At 40.1% G+C, this 25,778-nt stretch overlaps 1 protein-coding gene across 1 annotated transcript in view; it reads right to left on the bottom strand.

The window, feature by feature from the left end:
• LRRC63 (leucine rich repeat containing 63) overlaps positions 1–25,778 on the bottom strand; it is a 116,570-nt gene that overhangs the window by 87,540 nt on the left and 3,252 nt on the right. Inside the window, exons 4-5 of the mRNA XM_070408734.1 lie at positions 10,161–10,321; positions 1,361–1,459 (exon numbers count right to left, since the gene is read on the bottom strand). Coding sequence (XP_070264835.1) covers positions 1,361–1,459; positions 10,161–10,321 — 260 coding nt within the window. The remainder of the gene's footprint in view (positions 1–1,360; positions 1,460–10,160; positions 10,322–25,778) is intronic.

Below are 25,778 nucleotides of genomic sequence, written 5' to 3'. Positions count from 1 at the left end.
GTGACAATGCATTAGCTCATTCCCATATGTGATTATCTAATTTAATAAAAGAGAAACATGCAAATTGACTACACCTCTGCTATGCCCCAAGCCAGGCCCACCAGCCAATCAGAGCGACTATATGCAAATTAACCTAACCAAGATGGCGGCTGGCAGCCACGGAGCTGGAGAAAGCAGGAGGCTTAGTTGCCCTGGTGATGGAGGAAGCCAAGCTTCCCACCTTCCCTGGCCAGCTGTGGCCTCCGCTCAAGGCAACAAAGTTTCAATTATAGAAGCTAAATAAATCCCAGATACCTGATTTCAGCCAGCCTCCACTGGGAGCTTAGGTGGCTGGGGGCCATGGCCAGCCTGCAAAAAGCCATCAGCCCCTCTCCCAGGCTGGCCAGGCACCCCAGCGGGACCCCCACCCTGATCCGAGAAACCCTTCAGGGCAAACTAGCAGGCCCCCACCCATGCACCAGGCCTAAATCCTATATAATAAAAAGGTAATATGCAAATTGACCCTAACAGCAGAATGACTGGGAATGACTGGTCACTATGACACACACTGACCACCAGGGGGCAGACGCTCAATGCAGGAGCTGCCTCCTGGTGGTCAGTGCGCTCCCACAGGGGGAGCTCTGCTCAGCCACAAGCCAGGCTGCCAGCTGCCAGTACAGCGGTGGTGGTGGGAGCCCCTCCTGCCTCCTCAGTAGTGCTAAGGATGTCCGACCAGCTTAGACCTGCTCCCTGCTGGCAAGTGAACATCCCCCAAGGGCTCCTGGACTACCAGAGGGATGTCTGACTGTCAGCTTAGGCCCAATCCCCCGTGGAGTGGGCCTAAGCCAGCAGGTGGTTATCCCCTGAGGGGTCCCAGACTGCGAAAGGGCACAGGCTGGGCTGAGGGACGCCCCCCCCCCCCCCCAAGTGCACACATTTTTGTGCAGCAGGCCTCTAGTTCTACATATGTTTTACTATGCAGAGTATCCTATTTTGACCCATAATAACTAAAACTTGTTATAGTATCATATTACCTGGTCACTAAACTGTGTTTTTAAAGCTTCTGATTAATACATGAATAGGTTCATTTTAGGTTTTATTCAGAGTGAGAAGAATAGATAAATTATTTTACATAGATTGTATAATTATGAGAACATATTTAAGAGCCTGACTATAATAATAGTCTTTGTGAATTATGTCATGTGACTTCCTAAGAAAGATGTACTGTACTTCTCGTACTTCTGAAAATAAGCCCTGTGGGATGCAATCCAAAATATATTTACTTCATAGTAACTCAAGTAAATCATGTGTCTATTTATTATAATAATTATTATTCATAATAAATTTATTAAAGTTTATACAATAATAAAAATGGACTTACTTCTGTGGGAAATGAAGAGATATCATTAAATGATAGGTTAAGATATATCAATTGGTAAGCCAAAGGTGTTAAATCTGGACAATTCGGGATAAAAAAGCCCTAAAAAAAGTGAACAGAGATAAGAGGTTAATTATTAACAATACATAAAATATTTTATACAAGATTTTTAAAAATCACATATTCTGAATTACAGTGGTTGACACAATACACTAACAAGCCTATACTCATTTCCCACTCATTCATTTTAGTCTGTCATGATAATAATTTCTTAAATATGTAAGAGTTAGAAATCAGATAGAAATACTAGTAACTATTTATGTATTCAGTAATTATAGGGACATGTGTGTGACAGGACATCATTTAATAATGAGCAAACATTTTGAGTGTTCACTACATATTGAAATATATTTTATTTTTTAAATTTATCTTTATTGTTTAAAGTATTACATGTATCTCCTCCCTCCCACCCCCATCCTCCCATTTACCCCTTCTAGCCTGTATCCGACCCCTCTTCAGGCTTTCACCACACTATTGTCTGTGTCAATGGGTTATACATATATGCATATAAGTTCTTTGGTTAATCACTTCCAAACCACCCACACACCTCTGCCTTCCCTCTGAGATTTGACAGTCTCTTCCATGTTTCTATGTCTTTGGATCTATGTTGTCCAACAGTTTATTTTGTTTTATAGATTCCACATATCAACTTGTCTTTTTCTGACTGGCTTATTATGCTTTGCATAACATTCTCCAGGTCTCTCCATGCTGTTTCAAAGGTAAGAGATCCTTTTTTTTTTTTTTACTGTTGCATGGTATTCCATGGTATAAATGTACCAGGTTTTTTATCCACTTGTCTACTGATGGGCACTTGGGCTGTTTCCAGATCTTAGCTATTGTAAATTGTGCTGCTATGAACATAGGGATACATACACTCTTTCTGATTAGTGATTTGGGATTCTTAGGATATATTCCCAGAAGTGGGATCACTGGTCAAATGGCAGTTCCATATTTAATTTTTTGAGGAAACTCCATACTGTTCTCCACAGTGGCTGCACCAGTCTGCATTCCCACCAGCAGTGCACTAGGGTTTCCTTTTCTACACATCCTCACCATCACTTGTCATTTGTTGATTTGTTGATGGTAGCCATTCTGACAGGGGTCAGGTGATACCTCATTGTAGTTTTAATTTGCACCTTTCTGATGATTCGTGACTTTTAGCATTTTTCCTGTCTTTTGGCCTTCTGTATGCCTACTTTGGAGAATTGTCTATTTAGGTCCTTTGCCCACTTTGTAATTGGATTTTTTTGTCTTCCTTCTGTTAAGTTGCATAAGTTCCTTATGTACTTTGACTATTAACCCCTTATCAGATGTACCATTGGCAAATATGTTCTCCCATAAGATGGGCTCCCTTTTCATTTTGTTGATGGTTTCTTTTGCTTGGCAGAAACTTTTCTATTTTGATGTAGTCCCATTTGTTTATTTTCTTCTTTGTTTTTCTTGCCCCAGGAGATGTATCAGCTATGAGAGATGTCATATTTTGCTGCCTATAGCATTTTTATACATTAATATTGAATTCTCAGAAAGAGAAACTTAAAAAAAAATTTACCACTGCAACAAAAAAATAAGATACTTAGGAATAAACTTAACCAAGGAAGTAAAAGACTTGTACTCAGAAAACTACAGGACACTGAAAAAAGAGATAGAGGAAGATAGAAACAAATGGAAGAGTATACCATGTTCATGGATTGGCAGAACTAACATCATTAAAATGTCCATTCTACATAAAGCTATCTATAGATTCAATGCAATATCTATTAAAATACCATCAGCATATTTCACAGATCTAGAAGAAAGACTCCAAAAATGTACACGGAACCAAAAAAGACCCCAAATATCTGCAACAATCCTGAGGAAGAACAAAGTTGGAGGAATCACAATACTGTCTATCAAGTTATACTATAAAGCCGTTATAATCAAAACAGCCTGGTACTGTCACAAGAATAGGCATATATATAGATCAATGGAACAGAACAGAGACCCCCAGAAGTCAACCAAAGCCATTATGCTCAACTAATATTTGACAAAGGAGGCAAGAGCATACAATGGAGTAAAGACAGTCTCTTCAATAAATGCTGCTGGAAAAATTGGACAGGTACATGCAAAAAAAGAAATTAGACCATTAACTCACACCAGACACAAGAATAAACTCAAAATAAATAAAAGACTTAAATGTAAATCATGAAATCAATGACTAATGACTCCCTACCATAGTGCTGACCAAACAGTAGAGACCATGACCTTTTAAAGACACACCTGGAAAGCTGATGAATATTCTATTAAGATTCTCCCTTGAGCCGAAACCGGTTTGGCTCAGTGGATAGAGCATCGGCTTGTGGACTGAAAGGTCCCAGGTTCGATTCCGGTCAAGGGCATGTACCTGGGTTGCGGGCACATCCCCAGTGGGAGATGTGCAGGAGGCAGCTGATCGATGTTTCTCTCTCATTGATGTTTCTAACTCTCTATCTCTCTCCCTTCCTCTCTGTAAAAAGTCAATAAAATATATTTAAAAAAAAAAAAGATTCTCCCTTGAGACTTCCCCTAAAATTCTTGTCTTTGGAAAACAGATAAAACCTCTTAAGGCAAAGGATCCAGTTCTCTCTCTCTCTCTCTCTCTCACTGGAGTATGCCCATGGCCTTTCCCCACTTCTTTCCTCAGGCTTATATCTCTGCTTTTTTCTCCTGTAAGCTCTAAAGGTTCCCAGGAGAAATGCAACTAATGGGGCAGCTCATCCTGGGCTAACCCCCTGAACCTGTTGTCAGTGGCCCTTCTTTTGCCTCTGTAACTTGTTTTCTGAATCCACATAGCCCAGCTGGCTCATTTCTTCTGCTTCTGTGTTTTCTTTCAAAAGGGCCAAGGCAGCTACACCTAGGCTCAACTCTTCCTCATGTTTCCAAAGAGCCAAGGCAGCTCCGCCTAGGCTCACTTCTGTGGCTATGATCTTGCCTCTTCTATCTTAAGTCCTTGCTTTGTTTCACTATCTCCAGCTTTAATAAATGTACTCTCAAAATCACCTGGACTCATACTGTGAAATCTTTCCTGCATAAAGTCAAGAACTGAGAGCCCACATTTCCACCAACACTTCTATTTCTCTTTGTATTAATCTGATACCTATATAAAATTTATTGCTTAAATATACAAATTTCTGAAAGGAAAACTTATCCCTTGTTATGGACTAAATCTTTTTGTCCCCCCAAATTCATATGTTGAAACACTAATTCCAATTGTGATGTTTTGTAGAGGTGAGGCCTTTGGGAAATAGAGTTAGATGAGGTCTTAATGGTGGAGACCCGATGAAGGGTGGAGCCCTTATAAAAAATAAAAGGAGGGGACCAGAGTGCCCCTCTCTCTCCCTTCCTACCTCCACCTCTCCCTCCTCCCTGCCATATGATGATACAGCAAGAAGACAGGTGTGAACAAGAGGGCTGTCACTAGGAACAAAATCAGCTGACCTCAATATTAAACTTTCTCACCATGATAACTGTAATCAATAAATGTTGTTTAAGACACTCAATCTATGGTATGTTATCATAACAACCTGAACTGACTAAAACATGACTGGTGCCCCCAGTATAATTAATGTTTCAGGAAAGTTGAAGCATTAAATTTGTTTCTTAAGGATCATAGAATCTCTAGTGACCAACTGAATGCACCAAGGAACTCTAATGAGGATCAAACCTAAGCTTGCAGTGAATGGGGTATTGTTGCCAATGCATTAGGCTATGGCAAATACTATGTAAGAATGAAAGGTTCATGACTAAAAAATCTTGTAATTGACAGTACTGGTTTCAAGACTGACATTTTAATAAAATATTAATATTTATAAATGTCTACATTTTGGTAGTTGATAAAAGTAAGTGTTATTTCTTTCTGGTATTAAACATTTTTCTCTTCTTGGCAGAAATTGTGGTACAATAAATTATGTAGCAGAAATGTGTCTCTTACAGTTTTGAATCATTCAACTTAGTGTGTGCACATAACTAGTGCCTTTATATTCCATCTGCATGGATAGTTTGCCCCTTATCTATACCCAATAATTATTTTCTCACCTCAGTCAGCAGCCTGCTTATAGTCAGCTGTATACTCTTAAGTCATTTGAACAAAGAGGCCTTTTCTGACCAACCCATCATAAATAGCAACCTCTCCCTGATCATCCACTTGCTTTATTTTTTCATAGCTCTTCTCACCACAGGACAGGGTATGTATAACTATGTGTAGTGTATAATTTCACCCCACTAAAGTATAAGCTCCATGAAATAGGCAGTTTTGTTTGTTTTGCACATTAACACATAGTGAGATACATAGTTTACCCTGGTACATAGTGGGTTCTTAATAAATATTGGCTGAATGAGTGAATGTCTAGGACTGTGGATATAACATTAGGCCTGCCTACCACAGGTACCCTAGCTCTCTCTTTCACTATTCCATCATAAAATCTGTTTGCTGTGGTTATTGTGGAAGGGATGTGAAGAACTAAATAATAACGCAAAGGCTTTCTCAATGTACGCTTTAAAAATGGTAAAATATAGTGGTTACTAAGGAGTTGGAAATAATTATTGAAGAGCTGTTATACTAGAACTGACTTTTATGACCAAGATTTTACTTTTTCTACAAGGGCAAACTTCCTAGAAGAAAGAAGATGTACAGATGGAGTGAGAAGCAGCCTGGTACATTAGGGGGACTCAAATGGTGGTTTGAAAATGAGGAGGCTGAGGTGGAAGTCAGGGTTTATATCCTGAGAACAGAAGACCAAAAAAAAAGCACTTTAACCTTCAACTTCAAATCCTCTGAAGATTAAAGTTTGGCTTTATTGGTAATCGTCAAGATTATAGGTTTAAATGATAGATCCATTCATTTTTTGTGTGCAATTTAATATAAAGGATGTGAAAGAAGTAGTGCATATCATGGTGATTTATTAATAGAGTGGGGGCTTGTGACGGAACTGGCTCAGCCAGGAGGCAGGAACCTCATCCTGTCATGCTGACTACTGAGTGGGCATCTTCAGATTCAAATCCCATTCATTTTTGCCCAAATCAGGGGTTACAGGGAAGGTAATAAGACTAGAAGTGAAAGATAGAGAGATTGAAAGAGCTTTATTTGTTTTTGAACTTCAATGCTGTGGTTGTCATGGAAGGAATGTAAAAAACTAAATAATAATGTGAAGGCTTTATCAATTTTTTTGAATTGCTCTAGTAACTTTTAAGCATTTATGCACTTAGTCTATATAATATTGACCAGTACATTTAATTTGTATAAGTTATAAGTTTTTGTTTATATAAAATCTGTTTCTTTAATAAGCCCCCAAAATTATGACTTTTAATTCTTTTCTATCACTGTACAGAGCTCAGGATCCTACTCTGGAGTCCAATATTTTAAAAAATAATATTAATAACTGTGGAAATAATTTTTTCTTGACTAGATACAATCAACTTTTTAAAAGATGAATTCTTCTTCCATTGAAAAGGGGAGTAGCAAAATACAGTTGGCCATGTTTTTCTTGACAAATTTTTACTGGAAGACAGCATGCTCACAAGTTTAGCTATTGTATATGAATACGTTTTTACAACACAACACAGTTGAGTAGTTGTGACAGAAACCATGTAGCCCTCAAAGCCTCCAATTTTCCTATCTAGCCCTTTACAGAAAAAGCTTGACAACTCTGATTAAAGGAATTCACTTCAAAACTAGATAAAATGATTTTTCACTTCTACTACTGACCTTTTTTTAAATCAATTCTTCTACTAAAACAAAAACAAAAAAATATAGTACAACAAAGACTTAAGGAATTACCAAGGTAACTAGAGCTTAATAAGCCAAAACTCCAGAGAGAAGAAAATCTCAGAATGATAAACACAATACTCAATACTATTTTTCTCAAAAAGTCAGTTGCCTAAACCAGAACTGTTATCAAGAAGCTGAATAGAACTATAGCCAGTCTAATTGGACTAGGGATACAAAACATGGAATTCAGGACATACCAAGGAAGAGGGGCCACAGACAGTATAAGATGGCTGAAAGGCTACAGCCCTGAGAGAAGAGGTTAACAGAAAACCTCTACAAAGTGTAGAGCCCAGAATAAAACCAGTTTATCGTCTGACTAAATTAAAGTGAATATTCCCTAACTTCTCTGCCTGCCAGAAGCAACAATAAAAATTATCTGGAAGAAGAGAACATCATCTAGGTCCTCAAACTCCCTCTAAACAACATTTACCAAGCAATCTATAATAATAAAAGTGTAATATGCAAATCAACCGAATGACCAAACAACAGAACGACTGTCTGGACCAGCCGTGGGCAAACTACGGCCCGTTTGAAATGAATAAAACTAAAAAAAAAAAAAAGACCGTACCCTTTTATGTAATGATGTTTACTTTGAATTTATATTAGTTCACACAAACACTCCATCCATGCTTTTGTTACAGCCCTCCGGTCCAGTTTAAGAACCCACTGTGGCCCTCGAGTCAAAAAGTTTGCAACCTCTGGTCTGGATGATCTTCTGGATGACCACACTATGACATGCACTGGCACCAGGCCAGCCAAGGCAGGTGCAATGTGATTGGTCAGGGGGCTCTTCCATCACCCCATGATCACCCTGCAGAGGGAGGCCCAGGCCACCCTCTGTGGAGTGATCAATGGGGAGGGGGGATGATTCTGCAATGGATCACCCCAAAGAGGGAGGACCAGGCTACCCGGCTGGCGGTGCCTCACAGAGAGAGGCCCAGACCAGCCAAGAGATTGCACCCCACACCTGTCGCCCGCTGAGGGAGGCAACCAGTGGGGGTGGGGGAAGGTGCAGTGCCACACAGATGACAAGCAGTGGCAGTGGCGGGGGTGGGACCAGCTTCTGGCAGCCAGGGGAAGGAAAGCCCCAATAGACCCTTATGGCTGGCCAGGCCTAGGGACCCTACCTGGGGGGTCCCAGATTGTGAGAGGGCGCAGGCTGGGCTGAGTGACACCCCCCTCCCCATGCATGAATTTTGTGCACAGGGCCTCTAGTCAAGAATAAAAAGACATGCAAAAAGACAATAATTGGACAAAAATCAAGATTAATGATAGATGATAGAAACAGACCCACAGAGAATCCACATATTGGATATATCCAATGTATTAAAATATAGCTGTGCCCTGGCCAGTGTGGCTCAGTTGGTTGGGCATCTCCTGTGAAGGGTTGCTGGTCTGATTCCTGGTTGGGGCACATGTTGGGTTGTGGGCTTGATTCCCTGTGGAGGGCATGCAGGGAGCAGCCCATTGAGGTTTTGCTCTCCCATAGATGTTTCTCTGTCTCTCTCTCTCTCTCTCTCTCTCTCCCTCTCCCTTCCTCTCTTTCTAAAAATCAATTTTAAAAATCTTTAAAAAATAAAATAACTGATTAATAGGCTAAAGAAATTAGATAATAAAATAAAAATTTAAATGACAAAATATTTAAATGAAAAATTTAGATGATTAAATAACAAAAATCAAGGACTTGGCTGAAAAGAGAATAAAATTGAACTATAATTTAAGTAATAAAAAAATACTCAGAATAAAGCACAGAGAGTAAAAGGAAAATACAGGAAAGAGAGTATGGACAGGATGAAAAGGTTTCAGATACATGTGTCTAAATTCCAATAAGAAAAGAACATAAAGAGTGGGGCAGAGGCAATGTTTGAAGAGATACTAACAAAATTTTGCCAGAAATGATGAGCAATATGAATCCATATATTTAAAAAGTGCTATGAACTATAGGAAGATAAGTTTTTTAACAAATTACACCATCATAGTAAAACTGCTTTAATTCAACAACAAAGAGAAAATATTAAAATTAGCCAAAACAAAAGACATTTATGTGGGCAGGAAAGGATTACTCCAACATAATTCATCATAACCTGAGTAGGGCAGGGAGGAATTCTGCAAGTCATTAAATTTCAGCACAGGATGACAGAACCCAAATAATGAGGAGGGTGTCAACATAGAAGAGCATCTCAGATCCCAAGGAAAGGAGAGAGTACACATGGGTGAAGGGATGGCAGCAAAAGAAGTCAGTTGAGCCACACCAACCAGGCACATAAACATTTTTTAATGTCCTAATTTCCCAAAGAAACTCTTCCTGCAACTTTTCCTATTTTTTCAATTTTAATGAACTTATTTCAAAACATATTTTAATATAAAAGATCATAGATTTTGAAGTCAAAGAGTTTTAGGTTCAAACACAAGCTCTGCCACTTCCTTGCTTTGTGACCTTCTGCAAGTTACTTTCATTGAACTTCAGTGCTCTCATCTGTAAAATGAAGATTATAATACCTACTTTGCTAAATTATAAGGTGGTTGTTTTTGCTGTATTATAAGTTTGAAAGCTAACATTTGCTTTGCACATAGTGAGTGCTTAATAAATGGTAACTATTATTACAGTTATTCATTATACTGGGCTTACATTCAGTGAAAAGCTAGCCTAGTGTTAGAGTTGGCACAAAAGCCAAAAATTGTTGATAAATTAATGGTAATTCTGAATCCCACTATTTTAATCATGTTAAGTAATAAAAAAAGCATTATAATTGCTTTGGGCATGAGCAATTTTAAAAACTGGGATGAAGGTAAACTAGGACAGATAGGTTTAGAGATGCAATTTTAATGTGTTCCTGGGGAAGTCTCTATTGCAATAAGAAAGATTCCTTTAATACTATGCAAACTAACTTCAGTTATGAATTGTATTATCAAAATAATTCATAATACAACAAAACATGCCATTAAAAAGATCTAGCATACCTTAAGGTTAAGTGCATTTCTTCCATATATTTGACAGTTTACTATAGCCAGGTTGGTCATTGCTGCTATTGATTCATATTGTGTTGCTGCAACAGTCTTAAAACCTTCACCACGAATAACTTTTGCCTCTGACTCAGCTCGTTTTCTAGGTTTAATAGTACCTAAATACACAAAACAGTACATGAAACAAATGTGTTATCACTTAGAGTGAAATTTGAAAGAACTTATACTGGTGAATAGAGATAAGATGGACTCAGAGGAAAGAGCACTATTGTATACATGAAACTTTCTTTTGCGTAAACTTGATGACCACAAAAAATCTAGAACTGAAACACCTAGCAACAAAAAATGAAATGGAGGAAAACATCATAGAAGATCGTCAAACTAAAACAAAAAAAAAAAAGAAACACAAGGGAAAAGAAACAATGGAGATACAGCAATACCAGAAAACAAAAATAAAATTAAAATCCTCATATATCAGTAATCACTCTCAATGAACTGAAATTACCAATTAAAAGGCACAGAGTAGTGGGCTGAATAAAAAACAAAACCCAGCTATATATCCTGCCTTCATGAGACACATCTCAGGTATGAAGACAAACATAGAACAAAGTGAAAGGATGGAAAATGATACTCCAATAAAATGGCTTCCAGGGAAAAGCAGGTGTAGCCATACTTATATCTGACAAAATACATTTCAAGATAAAAAGGGAATATGAGACAAAATTGGACATTTTGTAAAGATAAAGGGGACGATACATCAAGAAGAAATAACAGATATTGGAAGATGGTGGCCAGAAGGATGGCAGTGAGGAAGAGAGTGTGAGGAGTGAGGGAGAGAAAGGGGAGTGTGTGGATGTGGTCTGTGTGTGTGTGTGTGTGTGTGTGTGTGTATGTGTGTGTGGATGTGTGTGTGACAGTTAGATCCCACAGGACTTTCAGGGGTTGGTGGACTCGGCTCACCTAGCCAGGCAGCGTCTGCTATTACTGTAATCACTCTTGAGGAGACCAGCTTGGTTGCAGAGGCCACACCATTTTGAATAGGAGAGCTGTTTTGACTGGGAGCACAGCCTCACCTCCACCCAGAGTGCTCTCAGACACCACCAGGACCCTACAGTCACTCCAGCCAGGGACCTGCTGCTTTGGCTGCAGGCCCACAGATACCAGGACTCAAGCCTACACAGCACCTGCCCAAGGAGCATCCATGGCCTGTGACAGCGTGAAAAACTGAAAGGAATAGCACCGCCACTGCCTGAGGTGCAACCACGCCACCCACCACCAAGCCTACCACTGCAGCCACAGGCCCTGTGTGACTCTACACCGAGATCCTTCGGTGAAGGCAAAAATGGGGAGACAGGATAATAACCCTTAAAGAAAAGAAAAACAGGAATTGCCAGAAAAGGAAATAAATGAAACAGAGGTATGAAAAATGTCAGAAAAAAGAATTCAGCATAAGGGTCATACAATTCATAAACCAGCCAGATGAGAAAATCAACAACCTATGCAAGAATCAAGAGGAAATAAAGAGTGATATAGGTACAGTAAAAAACACTATGGAAGCTTTCAAAAGTAGACTAAGGAAGCGGAGGACCAAATTAGTGAATTAGAAGACTGGGAAGCAAAACACACCCAATCTGAACTGCAATTGGAGAAAAAAAATCAAAAGACAGGAGGAGAGCCTGAGAGAGCTTTGGGACAACATGAAATGAAGCAACATACATATTATAGGGGTGCTAGAATGACAAGAATAAGAGCAAGGGCTAGAAAATCTATTCAAAGAAATAATGTCAGAAAACTTCCCTGACTTGGAGAAGAAAAAATTCACACAAGCACAGAGAGTCCCAAACAAGATAATCCAAAAAGACCCATACTGAGACACATCATAATTACCATGGCAAATGTTCAGGACAAAGAGAGAATCTTAAAGGCTGCAAGAGAGAGACAGAAAGTTACCTACAAGTGATCTCCCATTAGACTATCAAATGATTTCTCAACAGAAACACATTAGGCCATAAAGGAATGGAAGGAAGTATATAAAGTGATGCAAAGAAAGGGACTGAACCCAAGAATACTCTATCTAGCAAGGCTATCATTCAAAATTGAAGGGGAAATCAGGAGCTTCACAGTCTAAGAAAGGCTAAGGGAGTTTATCACTAGCAAGTCATCAAGGCAAAAAATTCTAAAGCAACTGTTGTCAAAAGAAGGAAAAAAAGGGGTCAGAGGGGGAGAAGAAACACAGGCACAAAAAATAAAAATGGCTACAAACAAGTACCTATCAATAATAACTTTAAATGTAAATGGATTAAATGCTCTGATTGAAAGACAGTGAGTGGCTGAATGGATAAGAAAACATAACCCTGCCAAACCAGTTTGGCTCAGTGGATAGAGCGTAGGCCTGCGGACTCAAGGGTCCCGGGTTCGATTCCGGTCAAGGGCATGTACCCTGGTTGCGGGCACATCCCCAGTGGGGGGCGTGCAGGAGGCAGCTGATCAATCTCTCTCACTGATGTTTCTAACTCTCTATCCTTCTCCTTTCTTCTCTGTAAAAAATCAATAAAATATTTAAAAAAAAAAAAAAAAAGAAATAAGAAAGAAAAAAAAAGAAAAAGAAAACATAACCCATATATTTGCTGTCTAAAGAGACCCACCTCAGAACAAGAGACTCATACAGACTGAAAATGAAGGGATGGAAAAATATTTTCCAGGCAAATGGGAATGAAAAAAAAAAAACTGTGGTAGCAATACTTAATCTTACAAAACAGACCTCAAAATGAAGGCCATAACAAGAGATAAGGAAGACCGCTTCATAATACTAAATGGATTGATACAACAAGAGGATATAACCCTGGTAAACATATATGCACCCAATGCTGGAGCACCCAAATACATAAAAAAAAAAAAAACTTCTGGAAGATATCAAGGGAGAGATCGACAGCAATACAATCATAGAAGGGGCCTTTAATACAAAATTGACATCACTAGATAAATCCTCTAGACAAAAATCAGCAAAGAAACAGCAATCTTAATACTCACTAGATCAGTTGGACTTAATGGACATCTTCAAAACATTTCACACCAAAGCTACAGAATATACATTCTTCTCAAGTGAACATGGAACATTTTCAAAGATAGACCACATACTGGGTCACAGGCAAAGTCTCTCCAAATTCAAGAAGATTAAAATCATATCAAGCATCTTCTCAGATCACAATGGCATAATATTAGAAATCAACAACAATAAAAACAATAAAAAAATTCAAACACTGGAGACTGAATAGCATGCTATTACACAATGATTGGGTTACCAAAAAGGTCAAATAAGGAATTAAAAACATTCTGGAAACTAATGACAATGAAAACACAACAATCCAACACCTATGGGACACAGTGAAAACAATCCTGAGAGCAAAGTTCATAACATTACAGGCCTACCTAAAAAAAAAAAAGAAAGAAAGAAAGAAAAACTGGTAATAAATTATCTAACTCTACAACTTAAAGAATTAGAAAGACAGCAACAAGAAGAGCCCAGAGTGAGCAAAAGGAATGAGATGATAATGATCAGAGCAGAAATAAATGAAATTGAGAACAAAACACACACACACACAAACAAAAGATCAATGAAACCAAAACCTGGTTTTTTGAAAGAATATACAAGATTGATGAACCTCTAGACAGGCTCACAAAGAAGCAGAGAGAGAGAACCCAAATAAACAAAATAAAAAATGAAAGAGGCGAAATAACAACAGACCCCACAGAAATACAAAGGATTGTAAAAAAATAAGATGAACATCTCTAGTCCAACAAACTAAACAACCTAGAAGAAATGGACATATTCCTTTAAAAATACAACCTTCCAAAACTCAATCAAGAAAAATTAAAAAATGTCAACAGGCCAATAACTAAGTAGGAAATTGAAGCAATCTTCAAAAATCTTCTAGCAAACAAAAGCCTGGACCAGATGGCTTCATGGGAGTTTTACCAAACATTTAAAGAAGAACTAAAACCTGTCCTTCTCAGACTATTCTAAAAAATTCAAGAGGAAGGCACACTTCCAAGCTCTTCCTATGAAGCCAGCATTACCCTAATCATAAAACCAAATAAATACACTACAAAGAAAGAGAATTATAGGCCAATATCCCAAATGAACATTGATGCCAAAATCCTCAACAAAATTCTAGCAAATCGGATTCAGCATTACATTAGAAAGATCATACATCATGACCAATGGGGATTTATTCCAGGGATGCAAGGCTGATACAAAATCCCCAAATCAATAAACATGATACGTCACATAAACAAATTGAAAGACAAAAATCACATAATCATATCAATTGATGCAGAAAAGGCATTCAACAAAATTCAACACCTTTTGCTGATAAAAACTCTCAGCAAAGTGGGAATAGAGGGATCATACCTCAACATAATAAAAGCCTTATATGACAAACCTACAGCCAACATCATACTCAATGGGCAAAAACTAAAACCATTTGCCCTAAGAACAGGAACAAGACAGGGATGCCCATTTTCACCACTCCTGTTCGACATAGTACTGGAAGTGCTAGCCACAGCTATCTGATAAGAAGAAATAAAAGGCATCCAAATCAGAAAAGAAGAAATAAAATTGTCATTATTCACAATGACATGATATTGTACATAGAAAACCCTAAAGACTCCATCAAAAAACTACTAGAATTAATAAATGAATTTGGCAACATAGCAGATTGCAAAATTAATACCCAGAAATCTATGGCTTTTTTATACACAATAATGAACTCACAGAAAGAGAAACTAAAAAAAAAAAAACAATATCATTTACCATTGCAACCAAAAATTAAGATACCTAGAAATAAATTTAATCAAGGAGGTAAAGGACATGTACTCAGAAAATTACAGGACACTGAAAAGATAGAGGAAGACATAAACAAATGGAAGAATATACCGTGTACATGGATTGGTAGAATCAACATCATAAAAATGTCCATACTACCCAAAGCAATCTATAGATTCAATGTAATCCCCATTAAAATACCAATTGCATACTTCAAAGACCTAGAACAAACTCTCTAAAAATTCATCTGGAATAAAAAAAGACCGCGAATAGCTGCAGCAAACTTGAGAAAGAAGAACAAAGCTGGAGGGATCACACTACCAGATATCAAGCTATACTACAAAGCCACTGTTCTCAAAACTGCCTGGTACTGGCACAAGAACAGACATATTAGACTAATGTAACAGAACAAAGAACCCAGAAATCGACCCAAGCCATTATGCTCAATTAATATTTGACAAAGAGCATACAATAGAACCAAGACAGTCTCTTTAATAAATGATGTTAGAAAAGTTGTACAGATGCATGCAAAAAAATGAAACTAGACCACAAACTTACACCATACACAAAAATAAACTCAAAATGGATAAAGTACTTAAACAGAAGACGGGAAACCATAATAACCTTAGAAGGCTCTATAGGCAGCAAAATATCAGACATATGTTATAGCAATATATTTACTAATACAGCTCCTAGGGAAATGGAAACTAAGGAGAAAATAAACATATGGGACTACATCAAAATAAAAAACTTCTGCACAGCAAAAAAACCCATCAACAAAACAACAAGAAAGTCCACTGCATGGGAGAACATATTTGCCAAACAATGTTATCTCCGATAAGGGTTTAAACTCCAAAATGTGCAAGGAACTCATACAACTTAAAAAAAGGAAGATAAACAATCCAATCAAAAAATGGGCAAAGTACCTAAATGGACACTTTTCAAAAGAGGACATACAGAAGGCCAAGAGACCTATGAAAACATGCTCAAAGTCACTAAGCATCGAGAGATGCAAATCAAAATGACAATGAGGTATCATCTTACATCTGTCAGAATGACTATCATCAACAAATCAGCAAACGACAAGTGTTGGCGAGTATGCAGAGATAAAGGAACCCTCTTGCACTACTGGTAGGAATGCAGACTGGTGCAGCCACTGTGGAAAACAGTATGGTGTTTCCTCAAAAAATTAAAAATGGAGCTTCCATTTGACCCAGTAATTCCACGTCTAGGAATATATTCCAAGAAGACAGAAACACCAATCAGAAAGGACATATTCACCACTATGTTCATAGCAGAACAATTTACAATAGCTAAGATCTGGAAACAGCCTAAGTGCCCATCAGCAAATGAGTGGATTAGAAAACTGTGGTGCATCTACAGAATGGAATACTACACTGCTGTAAAAAAAGAAGAAATTTTGCCCTAACCGGTTTGGTTCAGTGGATAGAGCATCGGCCTGTGGACTGAAGGGTCCCGGCTTCGATTCCAGTCAAGGGCATGTACCTTGGTTGCAGGTGCATCCCCAGTAGGGGGTGTGCAGGAGGCAGCTGATCAATGTTTCTCTCTCATCAATGTTTCTAACTCTCTATTCCTCTCCTTTCCTCTCTGTAAAAAATCAATAAAATATATTTTTTTTTAAAAAAAAAAGAAGAAATTCTTACCATTTGCAAAGCATGGATGGAACGGGAGAGCTTTATGCTAAGGGAAATAAGCCAGTCAGAGAAAGATAAATATCACATGATCTCATTCATTTGTGGAATATAATGAACAACATAAACTGATGAACAAAAATAAGACCAGTGTCATAGAAGCATCAAACAAACTGTCCAACATAGAAGGGAAGGCGGGGGAATGAGGTAATAAGAGATCAAACAAAAGACTTGTATGTATGCAAATGAGCATAACCAATGGACACAGACAATGGGGGGCGGGGTGAGGGCATGTGCTAGAGGGTGGAGGCGGCTAGGGAGAGGTCAATGGAGGAAAAAGGAGACTTATGTAATACTTTAAACAATAAAGAATTTAAATAAAAAATAAAAAGAAGAAATAATACATTTCAATATATATGCAACCAACCTAGGAGCACTGAAATATATAAAGCAACTAGTAACAAAACGAAAAGGAGAAGCTAACAAAAATATAATTATTGTAGGGGACCTAAATACCTCATTTACAGCTGTACATAGACCATCCAAACAGAAAATCAATTAGGAAATATCAGTCTTAAATAACACATTAGACCTAATGGACATAATCAATATTAGAGAGCTCTTCCTTTCAGAACATGAGAAAATACATTCTTCTCTAGTGTACCCTAGTACATGGAACATTCTCAAGGATAGACGATATCTTGGAACCTAACCAGCCTCAATAAATTCATACCAAGCATATACTTTGACCACAATGCTTTGAAACTGGAAATCAACTGCAAAAAGAAAGTGGAAAAATACAGAAATATGTGGATATTAAACAACATGTTACTAAATAATGACTGGGTCAAAGAAGAAATAAAAGAAGAGATAAAATACGTATAAAGACAAATGAGAATGATAATATGTCATATCAAAATATTTGGGATACAGCAAAGGTGGTTATAAGAGGGACATTTATATCATTACAGGCCTACCTCAATAAACAAGACAAATATTAAATAAATAACCTATGGAAGGCAGTATAGAATTACCTCAAAAAATTAAAAATGGAACTGCCTTATGATCCAGTGATTCTACTTCTGGGAATTTATCCAAGGAAACCCGAAACACTAATCTAATGAATATATGTACCCTGATGTTCATTGCAGCATTATTTAGCCATGATTTGGAAGCAGTCTAAGTGTACATCAGTACATGAGTGGATAAAACAGCTATGGTACATTTACACAATGGAATACTACTTGGCCATGAAAAGGAAGAAAATTTTACCATTTGCAGCAGCATGGATGGACTTGAACATTATGCTAAGTGAAATAAGCCAATCAGAGAAAGTACTCATATGTGAAATTTAATGAACAAACTGGACTAACAAGAAATAGACTCCTAGATAGAGACAGGAACACAGTTCTGGTATGGAGAAGATTGATGAGGGGCGATGAACAGATGGAGCAGAAAGAAAAAAAAAGAGAGAAAGAACTCATAGACATGGACAACAGTGTGGTGATTGTGGGGGGAAGGAAGAAGAGGGTATAGGGGGATAAAGAGTGATGGAAAAATAAAGTAAAATAATCTTAAATAAATAACCTAACATTTTACCTTAAAGAACTAGAAAAAGAAGATCACCCAAAGTCCAAAGTCAGGAGAAGGAAGGAAATAATAAAATTAGAAAAGAAATAGAGAACAAAAAGACAACAGAAAAATTAGTGGAACACATAGTTTGTTCTTTGAACAGTTTAATAAAATGACAAACTTCTGGCTAGACTCACTAAGGACAAAAGAGAAAATACTTAAACAAAATCATAAATAAAAGAGAAAAAGTTAAAATGGACCCAACAGAAATACAAAGAACTATATAAGAATACTATGAAAGTCTATATGCCATCAAATTCAATAACCTTAAAGAAATGGACAAATTCTTTGAAATATATAACCTTCCTAGACTAAATCATGAAGAACTGGAAAAACGAAATAGACCAATCAATAGTAAGAAAACTGAAACAGTAATAATAAAAAAAAAACACCTCCCAACAAGTAAAAGCCAAGACCAGATGGCTTCACTAGTGAATTCTACCAAACATTCAAAGAAGATTTGATACCTATTCTTCTCAAACTCTCCCAGAAAATTGAAAAGAACCAATACTTTCCAACTTATTTTATGAGGCTAACATCCTGATACCAAAACTTGTCAAGAACAACAGGAAAAAAAGAAAATTACAGACCAATATCTTTGTTTAATATAGATACCATAATCCTAAGCAAAATACTAGAAAATAAAATACAACAATACATTTAAAAGATAATATGTCATGGTCAAGGGGGGGTTCATTCCAGGGACAGGAGAATGGTTCATCATATGCAAATCAATCAATGTAACACACCACATTACCAAAATAAAGGATAAAAATAATATGATCACATCAGTAGATATTAAAAAAAAGCATTTGACAAGATACAATATCCATTTATGACTAAAATACTCAATAGAGTGGGCATAGACGGAATATACCTCAACATAATATAAGCCATCATCTACACTAATAAAAGAGAAACATGGTAATTAGCGTACGACCGCTACCCTTCCCATTGGCTAATTAGCGAGATATGCAAATTAATCACCAGCCAAGATGGCGGTTAACTGTCAACAAAGATGGCGGTTAATTTGCATATGTAGGCACAATGCAGGGAGGCAAAATGGAAAGCACAGAAGAAGCCCCCTGGCACTCCCAGGGAGGAGCTAAGAGCCAGGGGGCAGGGCAAAGGCGGCCCCCAGGGCCGCCTTTGCCCTGCCCCCCAGCCATGATCGGAGAATCCTGACCTTTGCCGCACTGGCCAGTGATAGCAGGAAGTAGGGGTGGAGCTAGCAATGGGAGCTGGGCAGGGGTGGAGCCCAGGATCCCAAGGTGGCTGCAGCCGCTGCCCGGAGCCCACGGAGCCCACGATCAGGGAGCGGTTGCAGCTGGGTGAGGGGGTGGCTGCAGCTGGGGGTCCCTGCTGCCCTAACACCTCAGCCAGGGGCATTAGGCACGGGCAGGGGCGGAGCCCATCGGGAGCGCTGCAGCTTGGGGGATCCTCTGCCCAGGCCTAAGCCTCCGCCAGAGGCAAAAGGCCCGGGCAGGGGCGCTGCAGCTGGGGTCCCAGCTGGCCGGGCCTAACGCCTCGGCCAGAGGCATAAGGCCCGGGCAGGGGCGGAGCCCACGATGGGGGGGGCTGCAGCTGGGGGGTCCCCTGCCCAGCCTAACACCTTGGCCAGAGGCGTTAGGCCCAGGAAGGGGCGGAGCTCACAATCGGGGGCGGCTGCAGCTGGGGGGGTCCCCTGCCTGGGCCTAATGCCTCGGCCAGAGGCGTTAGGCCCGGGCAGGGGCTGCTGCAGCTGGGGGTCCCCACTGCCCGAGGCCCAGGCAGGGGTAGAGCCCACGATCTCGGGCGGCTGCAGCTGGGGGGGTACCCTGCCCACCATCGGGGGGCAGCTGCAGTGAGGGTCCCCTGCCCGGGCCTAATGCCTAGGCCAGAGGCGTAAGGCCAGGGCAGGGGCGGAGCCCACGATTGGGGGGCGGCTGCAGCTGGGGGTTCCCCTGCCCGGGCCTAATGCCTCGGCCAGAGGCATAAGGCCTGGGCAGGGGCGGAGCCCACTATCAGGGCGGCTGCAGCTTGGGGGGTCCCCTGCCCGGGCCTAACGCCTTGGCCAGAGGCGTTAGGCTGGGCAGGGGCGGCTGCAGCTGGGTGTCCCCACTGCCCGGGCCTCACGCCTCAGCCAGAGGTGTAAGGCCCGGGCAGGGGCGGAGCCCACGATAGGGGGGTGGCTGCAGCTTGGGCTCCCTGCTGCCAGGGCCTAACGCCTCGGCCAAAGGCGTTAGGCCCGGGAAGGGGCGGAGCTCACCATCGGGGCGGCTGCAGCTGGGGGGGGGGTCCCCTGCCTGGGTCTAATGCCTCGGCCAGAGGCATTAGGCTGGGCAGGGGCGGTTGCAGCTGGGGGTCCCCACTGCCCGGGCCTCACCCTCAGCCAGAGGAGTAAGGCCCAGGCAGGGGTGGAGCCCACGATCACAGGCTGCTGCAACTGGGGGGGTCCCCTGCCCAGGCCTAACGCCTCGGCCAGAGGAGGTGTTAGGCCGGGGCAGGGGCAGCTGCAGCTGGGGGTCCCTGCTGCCCGGGCCCAACGCCTCGGCCAGAGGAGGTGTTAGGCCGGGGCAGGGGCAGCTGCAGCTGGGGGTCCCCGCTGCCCGGGCCCAACGCCTCGGCCAGAGGTGTAAGGCCCAGGCAGGGGTGGAGCCCATGATCTTGGGAGGCTGCAGCTGCGGGGGTCCCCTGCCCCGGCCTAATGCCTTGGCCACAGGCATTAGGCCTGGGCAGGAGCAGTGCCAGCGATCATGGGGAGCAGGGGCACAGTTGCTGATGGTGGGAGCTTGGGGTCCCCTGCCCAGTCCTAATGCCTTGGCCACAGGCATTAGGCCTGGGAAGGGGTGGAGCAGGAGGTCCCTTGGAGAGCTGGGGGTCCCTTGCCCAGGCCTAATTCCTTGGCCAGAGGTGTTAGGCCTGAGCATGGGCAGAGCCAGCGATCGTGAGCAGGGGCGGCGTGGGAGATCGTAGGGAGCTGGGGGTCCCCTGCCCACCCTGATCTGGGACACCCTTCAGGGCAAACCAGCTGGCTCCCACCCATGCACCAGGCTTCTATCCTATATAATAAAAGGGAAATGTGCACATGCAATTTTTTTCCCCAAATATATTTTATTGATTTTTTACAGAGAGGAAGGGAGAGGGATAGAGAGTTAGAAACATCGATGAGAGCGAAACTTCGATCAGCTGCCTCCTGCACACCCCCTACTGGGGATGTGTACGCAACCAGAGTACATGCCCTTGACGAGAATCGAACCTGGGACCCTTCAGTCGGCAGGCCGATGCTCTATCCACTGAGCCAAACCTGTTAGGGCGGTAATGTGCAAATTGACCCTAACAGCAGAACTACTGGGAATGACTGGTCACTATGACACACACTGACCACCAGGGGGCAGATGCTCAATGCAGGAGCTGCCCCCTGGTAGTCAGTGCACTCCCACAGGGGGAGCTCTGTTCAGCCACAAGCCAGGCTGAAGGCATCACATTGGCGATGGTGGGACCCTCTCCTGCCTCCTCAGCAGCTTTGTGGATGTTCAACTGCAGCTTTGGCCCGCTGGCAAGTGGACATCCCCCAAGGGATGTATCACTGCCAGCTTAGGCACAATCCCCCGGGGAGCAGGCCTAAGCCAGCAGGTGGACATCCCGGAGGGATCCCAGACTGCGAGAGGGCACAGGCTGGGCTGAGGGACCCCCGAGTGCACAAATTTTTGTGCACGGGGCCTCTAGTGTATAATAAAAGGCTAATATGCAAATCGACTGAATGGTGGGATGGCTGGTCGCTATGACATGCACTGACCATCAGAGGGTAGACGCTCAATGCAGGATCTCCTGAGGACTCCCGGACTGTGAGAGGTCGCAGGCCGGGCTGAGGGACCCTCCTCCCCCCAAGTGCATGGATTTTGTGCACCAGGCCTGTAGTATTTGATAAACCTTAACTAATATCATATTCAGTGATGAAAAACTGAAAGCTTTTCTCTAAGTTAAGGAACCCACTCTCATCACTGTTTTTCAATATAGTACTAGAAGTCCTAGCCAGAACAATCAGGCAAGAAAACAAAATAAAAGGCATCCAAATTTAGTCAATTTTTGAAGATGACATGATTCTTTATATAAAAAACCCTAAAGACTCCACCAAAAGCTGTTAGAAACAATAAACAAATACTTTGAAGTTGCAGGATACAAAATCAATGTATAAAAATCCATTATGTTCCTATGTAGTAACAATAAAATTTCCAAAAAAGAAATGAAAACTAAACAAAACAAAACACAATTTCTTTTGCAATTGCAACAAACACATTAAAATACTTAGTAATAAACTTAACAAAGGATGTGAAGGGTCTATACATTGAAAATTACAAGCCATTACTGAAAGGAAATGAAGAAGATGAAAAGAAATGGAAAGATATTTTTAAGTGCATGGATTGGAAGAATCAACATAGTTATAATGGCCATGTTACCCAAAGCAATATACAGATTTAATGCAATCCCCATCAAAACCCCATTGGCATTTCTCAAAGAAAAAGAATAAAAAATCACCATATTTCAGTGGAACCACAAAAGACCCCTAATAGTCAAAGCAATCTTGAGAAAAAAGAAGAAAGCTGGAATTATCAAAATCCCTAACTTTAAATTATACTACAAATTTACAGTAATCAAAACTGCATAGTATTGGCAGAACCAATTGAACAGAATTGAAAGCCCAGAAATATTAGGACTACTAATTTTTAAAAATATATATTTTTATTGATTTTAGAGAGGAAGAGAGAGATAGAAACATCAATGTTGACATATACCCCTACTGAGGACTGAGCCTGCAACTCAGGCATGTGCCCTTGACCGGTTTTGAACCAGGGACCCTTCAGTCTGCAGGCTAACACTCTATCTATCCACTGAACCAACCAGCTAGTGCTGGACTACTAATTTTTGACAAAAAAAGCAAAAAAACATACAATGGAGAAACAAGTTTATTCAATAAATGGTGCTGAGAAAATTGCAAAGTCACATGCAAAAGAATAAAACTAGACTGCTATTTGACCCCATACACAAAAATTAACTCAAAATTGATCAAAGACCTAAATACAAGATCTGAAACAATTATATACACAGAAAACACAGGTACTAAACTATGGACCTTAGTCTCAAAGAGTATTTTATGAATTTGACCCCAAAAACAAGGGAAGTAAAAGCAAAAATAAACGAATGGGACTGTATTAAATGAAAAGGCTTCTGCATAGGAAAAAAAAAACAACAGCCCACAAACAACAACAGAAAACAACGACACGATCAACAAAACAAAAAGGCAATCAATGGAATGCGAAAGAATACTTGCAACATTATCTCCTATAAGGGGCTAATATAAAAAATATATAGCCCCCCGTGGCATGGCTCAGTGGTTGAGCATCAACCTATGAACCAGAAGGTCACAGTTCGATTCCCAGTCAGGACACATGACCAGGTTGCCAGCTCAATTCCCGGGTTGCCAGCTCAATTCTCTCATCATTGATATTTCTGTCTCTCTCTCCCTTTCCCTTCCTCTCTGAGATAAATAAAAATATATTTAAATATATTATATAAAGAATTTATTCAACTCAATGACAAAAAGTGATTCAATTTTAAAAATGGGCAGAGGAACTGAACAAATGGCCAACAGATATATGAAAGATGCTTAACTTACTAGCTATAAGGAAAATTCAAAACACAATGAGATACCACTTCACACCTGTTATAATAGCTATTATCAACAAGATTAGAAATAACAAGTGTTGAGAGGATGTGGAGAAGAAGGAACCCTCATACACTGCTGGTAAGAATGTAACTTGGTAGAGCCACTATGGAAAACAGCATAGAAGTTCTTAAAAAAAATTATAAATAGAGCTATCACATGATCCAACAACCCCCCTTTTGGATATTTATCCCCCCTCAAATTGAAAGCATTTTGTGAAGATACATGTACCCCAATGTTCATTGCAGCATTATTCATGGTAGCCAAGACATGGGAACAACCTAAATGTGCTTAGATGGATTATTAGATGAAGAAGATGTGGTACATATATACAATAAAATACTACTCAACCATTAAAATGAAATACTGCCATTTGAGACAACATAGATGGAACTGAGACTATCATGCTAAGCAAAATAAATCAGATAGAAAAGGACAAGAACCATATGATTTTACTCATATATGGGATAGAAACCATAAAGTAACAAATAAACAAATAAAAACTCACTGATACAGATAACAGTATGGTGGTTACTAGAGGGAAAGAGGATAGAGGGAGGTTGAAGAGGGTAAAGGAGGACAAATATATGGTGAGGGGAGGAAATTAAACTTTGGGTGATGTGAACACAATGCACTATACAAATGATGTATTGTACACTAGAAACTTGTATAATCTTATTAACCAATGTCACTCCAATAAATTTAATAGTAAATAAAAGACATCTAAAACAGAAAAAAAATGGCCTGTCCAAGTATATACCCAAGTGTGGCAAGAAAACATTTTGAAATTTTATTAAATACTTTTTACTTTTCCAGACATTCTTGCTGTATTACTTGCAGCAACATATTTTACAATCTTGGTAATTTTTATGCTATTGCTTCAATGAAAGGTAATAATGCATCCTAGAATAAAGAAAACAATGTTCAGTTTTTAATTTCTAAAATAGGCCTTGTGTGCCTACTTCAGGTCAATAGGTGTGAAATCTAACCACAGAACAAAGAAGGATGATGTATGGCATGACATAGAGATTCCTTGCCCTAGTAAAGGAAATTGATTAAGAAGTAAAGATGATTGAGCTAAGACATAATTCTGTGGTTCCAGATCATTAACCCTTATGGTCTAGCCAAAGCATTTGGTTTTGAGTGGAAAGGAGGGAGATTAGGTGAAGAGGTGGTTAGAAATTCCTCGATAGATCTCTGAATAATCTGAGGGCCCTTAAACTCACCTAAAACTTTTCAAAGAGGATACCACCAGAGCAGAATAAATTTAATAAATCAGAGACGGCAGCATGACTTATTTAGATTTTTGACATGGAAGAGATCCAGCAGTTAATTTATGTCACAGATGGTGATAACAGAAGAAATAGTGAGCTCAGAAATTCATATTATTGCTATATTTGAAATGTGCTGAGAGTAAATCTTAAAAGTTTTCATCACAAGAAAAAATTATAACTATGTGAAGTGATGGATGTTAACTAAATTGACTGTGGTAATCATACGAGGTAGGGCAAAAGTCGATTTACAGTTGTGAGTACACAAAACCCTGGGTATTTACAAAAGTCCATTTTGGCAGAGCTTAAACTTCAAGAATTGTCTCTTGTGCAACTGTGAAAATCTATGTTCAGTTTTTAGCACTTCAGCTGATGTTTTCAGCTGTGTTTCTTAGAGTATTGTCCTACACATGCACAGCTTAGAAATCAGCTAACACCCTTAAAGGAATTTGTATGCAGATATTTAGATTCAGTTGTCTCCTCTGATATTTTGCCCCTCAAGTCCCAGCTATATTGGCAGTCCCAATGTCT

The sequence above is a fragment of the Myotis yumanensis genome, unplaced genomic scaffold, assembly GCF_028538775.1.
Source record: "Myotis yumanensis isolate MYYU_CA2020_CCGP unplaced genomic scaffold, mMyoYum1.0.hap1 SCAF_3, whole genome shotgun sequence".
Classification (NCBI taxonomy): Eukaryota; Metazoa; Chordata; class Mammalia; order Chiroptera; family Vespertilionidae; genus Myotis; species Myotis yumanensis.
Note: the sequence above shows the minus strand (reverse complement) of the source record. Positions and strands in the feature narration are given on the sequence as shown.